This window comes from Maylandia zebra, linkage group LG18, assembly GCF_041146795.1.
Source record: "Maylandia zebra isolate NMK-2024a linkage group LG18, Mzebra_GT3a, whole genome shotgun sequence".
In the NCBI taxonomy this organism is placed as follows: Eukaryota; Metazoa; Chordata; class Actinopteri; order Cichliformes; family Cichlidae; genus Maylandia; species Maylandia zebra.
This window is the reverse complement of record NC_135184.1, coordinates 544716-553591: the sequence shown is the minus strand read 5'-3', so window position 1 is coordinate 553591 and position 8876 is coordinate 544716. Positions and strand designations below refer to the sequence as shown.

Sequence of the window (8876 nt, the reverse complement as noted above, 5' to 3'; positions counted from 1 at the left end):
GGTCGCTGTGTCCACGCAGGAAGTCTTTGCTTAGTGACGTGCGCGTGACATCTTCTTACTGTGCACACACGGAAACTCACCTCCATGTTTGCGGGAGTCAGTGGCGACCATATTTTGATGATGCGTACGGGCAGTTTAAAGGCACAGACACACGTTTGAATCTCAGACTGCAGCATCGTGGCTTCGCTCGCTCACAGCTGTGCTTTTAGCTGCTTGGACAGACGGCTGAGCAGAAGGACGGACTGACAGCCGAGGCGTTCCCCGTTTACTTTGTCCTGATCAGCTGACTCTGTGTCTGACTCCTCCTCCTTCTCTCCTTTGTTCCAGCTGGTCATCCTGAAACTTCAGAGCGTGCTCAGTCTCAGTCGGCCCTCCAATCATGAGTGTTTCAGCATCAGTGCGGCCTCATCAGCGTGTGATGTTTGACTGACTGACTGACTGACTGACTGATTGTTTGTTTGATTGACTGATTGATTGAGGAGAGGATGATGGGATCTTCACGTGTATTTTAACGGATTTTAACCTCAGACAGTTTTTAGTGCTGATTTTATGAACTGCTCCTTTAAACGTGTAAAACTTTTGATTTCTTGCTTGAAACATGGCTGAATGTTTTTAACACTTTGCTCTTTTAACCCTCACAATAGATTTATTGATTGTATTGATTGTCATGTATTGATTGATATTGGAATGGATTTTAAATGATTTTATTTCTTTTTTTAAACATCAAATTTGTGAAGTGACACAAAAACAAAGTGACTGTACAGTTTTAATAAAGCGATGAAGCTGGACCGGTGTCCCGACCTTTTTCTGAAACCTCAGTGAGCGTCTCTGACAGTGACGGTGGCTCCGCCCCGTCTGAGGGGTCCAGCTGAGGCTGACGTCGGGCAATCGGGGCTGACTGGGAGGTTTTCGATGGACAGGTGACTCCATCGGCCTCTGAAACTCGCTTCAGACTCCAGCAGATGAAAGAGGGCCTCCCAGCGACCTGGACCTGACCCCTGGGACTCCTGGGTCACGTGCAGAGGAGGAGGAACAGGAGGAGTGAACTCGGGGTTTAGTCTGGCTGGAAGGCGGTGTTCACGGAACCGGTATCGGGGGTAGGATGGTGGATGTGGGTGAGATGCGGGCAGCTCTTCCTCCTGGATTTGGCCAGGACTCGGTGGAGGAGGCTCGGAGACCCCTGAGGAGCCGCGGAGGAGCCTCCCGTTCCTGCCGCCGCCACTGAGGGCCCACCGAGGCCGAGCGGGCGGCGGATGCTGTTCTTCCTGAGTAGCTTTGGGGTGCTGCGACCGCTGAAAGGAGAGAAAGTCATCAGGTGCATGTTTCACAGTGAAAACAGCCGACTCACATTCAGAGGGCTTTATTTTATTTTGGGCCCTCGGCACACAATGAGTTTCCCCCAAAGTTCTCTCTGTGTTCTCGCCGACGATCGGTCCCGTCAAAAATCCATAAAAATCTAACTGTATGTTTGGAACCGGAGAACCTCACGTCACAAGAAATCAACTACAGAGAGACAAAAGGACAACAAATAAAAGCTTCTGATATAAAATTGAAGTCACATTAGTAATAATCTGCATTTAAACGCTGAACTTTGAAAGTAAACTGCATCCATGCAGTTCTGAAACAGTCTTTAGTAATAATGGTTCAATATTTAAAACAATAAAGAGCCTCAGTGTTTGTCCTCAAACAGCAGCTAAACCCTCTGATTGTCTCTGCTCAGTGTTTCAATAAAGTTTTGTTGCTGTAAAACCTGTTTTTGTAGTTACCTCGTGCAGCCACAGGGGGCGCCTGCGGTCAATACAACTGCTGGTACTGAGCCTCTCCTCAGCAGTGTGGGCGTGGCTATGGAAGACGCTCCACCCTGTGAAACAAACAGGATTACATCACTGCTGGCTGTGAGCCAATCAGCTGCTGAGTTTGTTTTAACTTACAAACAGAAGCGAGAGTTTAGTACCAATGTTTGCTATTCAGGGTTAAAGTCATTTCAACACCTGAACACCCTTAAATCTGGTGAAGATGTGACACAGGTGAGCAGATGGGTTGCAGCGCCCTAAATTCAGCTCAAATGTGAGTTAGTATATCGTAACGCCTTTAATGAATTATTGGCAGTTTAAGAAGTTTTTTTTTTTTAATGGTTAAAAAGTGTGCCTTCCTCTTATCAAGCCCATCTGTCACAGAGCTACAGGTAAGGTCCACCTGGACAGGTCACCTGTCAGCACAGAGGAAACCGGAAGAACTCAGACCTTCTTTGTTCTCCTCTGAAGTAAATGACGTTTTTTTGCATCAATAGATAAATGAATGTTGGAACTGCACAGGTATTTTTAAAGGTGTACCTGGAGCGTCTACGAGCCTTTAATCCCTCAGAAGCCTGTTTAAAACTAATCTGTGGTTTCCATTACTGCTGCCAGGTACCAAAGGGATTACCAGGTGAAAACAGGCTGGCCACGTTAAGGCTGCGCGTCGTGTCACAACGCTCACTTTAGTTTTTGCTTAAAACATGTTGCTGCTCTTCAGTCATGCCTTAAATCAGAGGAAGGTCTTTTCAGGGACCTGCTTTTCAGAGTCAATTCAATTTTATTTATATAGCGCCAAATCACAACAAAAGTCACCTCAAGGCGCTTCATAGATACAGAGAAAAACCCAACAATCATATGACCCCCTATGAGCAGCACTTTGGCGACAGTGGGAAGGAAAAACTCCCTTTTAACAGGAAGAAACCTCCAGCAGAACCAGGTTCAGGGAGGGGCGGGGCCATCTGCTGCGACCGGTTGGGGTGAGAGAAGTAAAGGACCTCATACTGGTTGAGGTGGAGTTTCTAATCCAGTCGGCCAGGTGAGCGCCGTTACCTGCAGCAGCTCCACACAGGCGGCAGGGAAGTAACCCTCATCCCCGTTCTTCAGCCGCCCGAACCACCACGCCTCATCCTCCTTAAACTGAACCTGGACCAGGTCCCCCTGGTTCAGGTTCAGCTCCTTCGGCCAGCGGCCCCGGTACTGGATCCTCGCCACCGCCATCTGCCAGTTACAGTCAGAAGTGCTTATGACTATATCGCCCCCCAGAGGATCAAACCTGAACAGCACTTTACTCTCTAACGAAAGTTCATGAAAAACTCATGGAAATATTCAGAAAACAGGAGCCGTTAGTTTAAACGTCATCATTCTGTTGGTGCATTCGGCTTTTCAAACCATAATATAATGATCAAAACATAGTTTAGAGGTTTCAAAAGTCCCAGTAATTTAATTTCTGATTTATTCATGTTTTAGAACATTAAAAACGTGTTAACATGTCAGCATTTTGTATTTCAAAAGGTGGTTTTATATCACAAAAACACCATAAATCCTGCAGATAATAAGTATAAATGCCCAATAAAAGAAGATGAGCTGTAGATGTGTTTAATTCTTGCTTTTCATAAATTTAAACTGACAAATTCAGTTTTAAAGTAGTTTAAATGTTAAAAATATCGTGCAGATGTTATATTAGTGCGTTTAACCAACGTGCGGGTTATTTAAAACAAATGGTCTTTGAACTTTAAAGGTTTTCTTTGAGTTAAAACTGTCAAAAGCACATTTAAAATCAGTCTAAGAGAACGAAATCGATGCTTTTATGAATGAATGTCACTCTGAGGACGCGTGTGTGCGTCTTTAATCGGCTCAGCAGGCTGTGAATACACAGAGGTCGGAGGTCGTGCTGATGTAACACTGATTAGCCTCTCTGGTCCCGAGCCAGAGCCTGAACCCTGACATCAAGACAAACGGGTTATTGAGCTGGACTCGGGCACTGAGGTGGCTCCGCCCATTTTACCTTCTGCATCTTTTCATTGATTCTTTCACCTGTGATGTGTTTTGGCTTCTCGACACTGGAGTGTTTTTATCGGCTTTGATCAGTAACCTGGCAGCTGTTGTCTGGTGGGGGTGAGAAGGCCGAGAAGTCGGGAGGCTAACAAATGTTCATCGTCTCATGAACACGAAACAGGAAGAAATACTGAGAAACCTTACTGAGGAGCCCGACGTGCCTCAACAAACGAGACCACTGTACTGCAGAGACACCAAACATTTGTTAACGTGATCGTTTCATGAATATTTCCTGTTCCAACATCAGTGAAATCCAACACCTCACAGCTCGTTCTCGTGTTTTAGTTGAGTCATCTTTTCTTTCATTTGTAAATTTGACCAGGATCTGCTGTTATCTCTTTTCAGTGATACAGGTAAACTGCTCACATGCTTTTCAAAATAAGATGTGTTTCTTAGTTTCAGATTTTCAGAATAAAGGTTTGATGAATGAATTTACCTTCTCTGCTCCCACATATCTCGTCCTTGTCCTCGACCTGCAGACTGACAAACACAGGAAGTCACATCAACCAATCAGCTCATCAATACAGGTCCCACAAAACTCCTGTGTGTGTGTTTGTTCCTGTTTTACTGACATTGTGGGTCATATATTTGTGTACACAGTGCTTCTGGGCACAAAAAGCTTTGGTTGGTAATGATAGTGATTCATGGTGTCAGCTGACGTACGAGAAGGTTCGGTGCGTTTTCAGTTCACCCGAGAAAAGAAAAACATACATTTGAATTTTTGCATTTGATTCTTACAAACAAAGATGAGAAGCGAGGAAACTTCTGCATCCTGTGAGGAAGAAGAGACTGTGAGCTGGCTCCAGCATACAGAGATGCTCAAGTTAAGACAAGGAATTTAGATAAGAGCCGATCAGATCTGTGCAGACAGATTAAAGGATCAGAGACACTGCAAGATGGAATCTGTGTGATTTAAGGAACAGCTGATTTTCTGCTGCCTCTCTTCCTCGCTGTTCTGTCCAAAGCGGCGAAGGTCCGATGTCATGTTTTTAACATCCACCAGGTTGCCAGTTATCTGTTTCACACCTCACCTTTCCATGGATATCTTACCCTCTCCTCGTGTTCAGTCTTATAACTAAAGATGTGTCAGGTTCACCTTCGAGGGAACGGTCTCTGGAGCGAGCCTGATCGAAGCGTGCGGTTAAAATGCTGCTGAAGGCGTTCACCGGTCACCTGGTAGATGGTTGTCACCGAGTGTCCTCAGCAAGTCGCTGTTACACCAGATTAGCTTTGTATAAAAGTGTAAAGATGGCATCACTTCCAGCTGCTTTATTCCATTCAGCGGTCCGAGACGGATCCTGGTCAGAGTCTGATCCCAGGAAACGCTGCGGCCTTCAGGTGCTTGGAGATGCCGGGAAACAGGATCAGGCTGAATTAGAGCAGGAAGTGAATGTTCAAGGATCAAACACAACCGAGACACATTACAGGAAGTAGAGCGGTGATATCTAAGACCTTCACGGTTCACGAAGGAGCCGTTTTAACTTTTCCTCACTGCGAAGATCAACTTCCTGTTGATCCACTCGCAGCTGTCCTCAGACCTTCTGATTGGCTGATACCTGGCAGGACTTCACAGCAGTGTAAACTTTATCACGCAGGGTTCACGTGAACGGGTGTATTTGAACCCAAAGACCGACCACTCTGTGAAACCCGCTCGGGTTAACTCGCTCCACACGGAGTGATGATGAAGCTTCGGTTTCCTGAAGCAGACTACGGTGGTCTGATATCGTATCATCGAGGCCAAAGGTCGCCGTCTGTCGCTGAGCTGACGAGTCACTCTTTGCTGAGAGTTTCTCCGTTTTTCTTCATAAGAGCATCGCCAGATTCTCAGGTCTTTTCCTACAAACAGGTCATTTATAGCCTGAACTTGACAGAAAAGTTTTAATGTTGGAACTAAGAAACTTGATGTCAGCGGCGTGTTTCAATGAATCAGCAAAAAACCCTCAAACTGTAATAAAGCTGTTCACCATCTGCCGCCCAGCGAGGCGATGTAGAGGGCACAGCTGCGAGTGAGAGACTGTGGGCGTAAAACACAGATGAAGAGCCCGTGACCGCATCATCGTCACGCTCTGATGAAGACTCAGCGGAGAGTTCAGACGCTGGAGTCTGTTTGGAGATCGTGGCGTCCTCCGGACAGCACTCGGCTCAAAGCAGCATCAATGCTGATCCGTGTCTGCGGGTTCAGGAGCGACAGCGTGATCATCACACTCCAGCTGCTGAACACCACCACCCACTGTAACATCTGGAGCTCCATGAAAGCAGCACCACCACGAAGAACAGCTGGCTTCAGCAGCAAACACACCAATCTCTGTCGTCGTCAGGCGTCGCTGCAGTTAGAGAAGCTTTCTGATGGTTTAGGTCAGATTCATGAGAAGGGCACCGCCCATCAGCACCTGAACTCGGCATTGACACAAAGCGCGACTCGAGGTGTTAAGGTGTGTCTGCTGAGAGGTGAAGGTGTGCTGCACTCACCCTGGGGGGAGAAGACGGTGGTATAAACCTCGATGTGTTCGTTGCTGTGTCTGTAGATCTGCTGCATGTCGTCTGCTCACACACACGCTGGCTGTGGGTTTAAATACCTGCAGCAGTAATCCTCACACACACACAGCTCAGCACATTTATAACAGGACACGGTGAGTCAGAGAAACTGGCCCACCGACAGATCTGCTTCTCTGAAGGCTTACTCTGCTCACAGAATCAAATCCAGAGTGAGGCGGCTTTAAACTCTGCTTGCTGCTACAGGAGGCGTGGCCTAAATGGAACAGGTGACAGAAGCAGCCTGCTTCCAGTCACCAATCGCTTCCTCTGCACTGACGAGTAAAACCACCTGACACCTGTGGGGGTCCCAGGTGTCTCCCTTTATCCTCTCCCCTGCCTGTTTGTCATTTTGAGTGAAACAAAACAGCAGCTTCATCTTACACCTGACAGGTGTGCCATGCAGGACGTCAGCTGATCGATGAAACTCCAGAGAGGAGGGCTGTCAGTACACTGATTATCAGCTCTCTCTGTTAACCCCGGCTCTCTGCGTCCGAGCACATCAGGTGACTCTTCTTGTTCTGCGAGCGCTGCCCCAATCAGAGCCGTGCTCGGACGACGATGATGATGATAAAACTCTGAGAGGTGAAGCAGCTGAATCTGTGGCAGAGCGGGAAAACAAAGATCTGACTGCTGTGAATGAGTCTGTTTCTGAGCATGCTCAGTGCTGCGGTTTGTTTCTAAGGCCTACATTACAGCTGCGAGACTGTAGCTGTGTCCCAAAACCTAACAAGTATCTGGTAACGAATAAAGTGAAGGAAGTCTCATTTAAAACACTGATTTATCCTGCTAATCATTACACGACGAAGTTCAAAAGTATTTAGTATTTAGTATTTATTTATTTATTGTCATTGTCAAGAACAATGAAATTGCGTTTGGGGCTTCCATACAACCCCAAAAAAAGAAGAAAATAATAAATACCCCTTAAAACCCAAGTGTACATATTTAACCCAGTGTGACTCCAATGCAATAAGACAATCTTTAGCAATAATGTTCGTAGAAATTCAGACAAAGACCTGAGAAACATGACAAAATACAACAATGCAACCCATTCAATATTATTGTACTGTGAGATATGATATCAGATATGATAGTTATCTATTTAAGAAAGAGGGGGGGGGGCAGGAGGGGGAAGAGAATAAAGATATGATGCACCAATGCAGACCAGTTCATTGCTATTAAGAAGTTGGATATGGTTATTGTCCGTGAGAGGGGGGCAGGGACATAAATGTGAGCTGTGGATTTTGTGGAAGCCATCCTGAGACTGTGCAGCACCTCTTCTGGATCTGTTCATGCGCTGGAACATTTTGGAAAGACTTCAGTAGATTCATTGCTGGACATCTCTACAAAGACTTTACTGTGAAACGGGAAAATGTTGTATTTTGTTTCTTTCAAAGGCAAAAAAAGGAAGATGTTTACTTTATAATAAACTTGTTAGTTATCTTAGCTAAATTTTATTTTCACAAATGCAAATACAGTAACAAAAAGCCTAATTTTAAACATTACTACAATGTTTTATGTTACATAAAATTGATTCGTGGATCAATTAACGAAAAGGCTGTGAAAACTATTACTGTTTGTAGTAATTACAAATTATTTGAATGTATGTAAATCTTTGTATTACACCCGCTGGCATATGTTCATTTTGTTCTGGTTGTGTACTAGTGATGCGCGAATCATGAACGAATCGTTCAATACTCGAGAATCACTTTACTGACTCATGAATCATGATTCACAAGCCCAACTGACTCACTGACTCATCCCTGTTGCTGTTAGCAGCAATGTATCTAGCTTATAATTAAAATTGTGGAGAAAAACACAACATCCAGTATCTTAACAAAAAGATTTCTGCTCTGAACTGGAAGAAAAAACCCTGAGTAGAAGCTCACATCAAGACAATAGCTCCTCGGTTCACAGTAGCATCGCTCTGCTAACATGCTAACAGCACATTTGAGCTACTCACCCCCTCCCTCCTGGCTCACAGCTTCTTCTTCTTCTTGGTTGGCAACCAATGTTAAGGCGCATTACCGCCCCTGGCTCACAGCTCAGTGGACATTTAGATGAGAAAATATATATTTAACACATTTAAGGAAAATACTAATAAAATAAAAATAAACAAAATAAATGTTTATTAAGCAATTTTGATAGGAAATTGCTTAATTTTAGAAATGTTTTTGCTCTTTTTTTCTCTATAAAATAGTTGTTTTCTTTTAGAATCACTCGTCTTAGCAGTAGGATTTACATGAAAAGAGAAACAAATTAAGTTTGAGTGAAAATGTAAATTTTTTGCACTCTCTGGTCGACTGACTCAGTGAATCAAATGACTCAAAAAACCCGATTCACTTTGGTGAGTGACTCATTAAAACTCGATTCAGTAAAAAGAATCAAATTTACCATCACTATTGTATACATGTTCTGTATACTGTTTCTTAATAAAGTTTAATAATTTTGAAAACAAAACGTCGGCTGCATCCTCCGGAGGCTGCATTTGAA

The 8876-nt window shown here is 44.6% G+C and overlaps 2 protein-coding genes across 12 annotated transcripts in view; one reads left to right on the top strand and one right to left on the bottom strand.

Moving 5' to 3' along the window:
- The window catches only part of LOC101470701 (uncharacterized), a 9236-nt gene extending 8448 nt beyond the window's left edge, over nt 1-788 (top strand). For all 8 annotated transcript variants that reach the window (XM_012925051.2, XM_004572402.3, XM_012925052.3 and 5 more), the window contains one exon: nt 328-788. In XM_012925051.2, the coding sequence (XP_012780505.2) occupies nt 328-426 (99 nt within the window). In that variant the 3' untranslated portion in view covers nt 427-788. The remainder of the gene's footprint in view (nt 1-327) is intronic.
- LOC101470210 (uncharacterized) lies at nt 689-7122 on the bottom strand. Of its 4 annotated transcripts, none has more exons than XM_004572397.5 (5): nt 6321-7122; nt 4288-4331; nt 2847-3014; nt 1767-1861; nt 689-1292 (listed from the first exon to the last, which is right to left on the bottom strand). In XM_004572397.5, the coding sequence occupies exons 1-5, from the start codon at nt 6385-6387 to the stop codon at nt 1055-1057; spliced, it is 612 nt and encodes a 203-aa protein (XP_004572454.2). In that variant the 5' UTR covers nt 6388-7122; the 3' UTR covers nt 689-1054. The 4 variants fall into 4 exon arrangements, with proteins under 4 accessions (XP_004572454.2, XP_076732847.1, XP_076732848.1 ...); XM_076876732.1 differs by lacking the exon at nt 6321-7122 and adding an exon at nt 4590-6314; XM_076876733.1 differs by lacking the exon at nt 6321-7122 and adding an exon at nt 4902-6314.
- Nucleotides 7123-8876: the final 1754 nt, after the last annotated feature.

Excerpts from the sequence above, each read along its gene's own strand:
- LOC101470210 (XM_004572397.5), bottom strand. The coding sequence starts at position 6,387 with ATGCAGCAGATCTACAGACACAGCAACGAACACATCGAGGTTTATACC. Across the intron at positions 3,015-4,287 it reads GATATGTGGGAGCAGAGAAG|ATGGCGGTGGCGAGGATCCA; the intron begins GTAAATTCATTC and ends TGTAACTGGCAG. Across the intron at positions 1,293-1,766 it reads GCCCCCTGTGGCTGCACGAG|CGGTCGCAGCACCCCAAAGC; the intron begins GTAACTACAAAA and ends CTCTCCTTTCAG.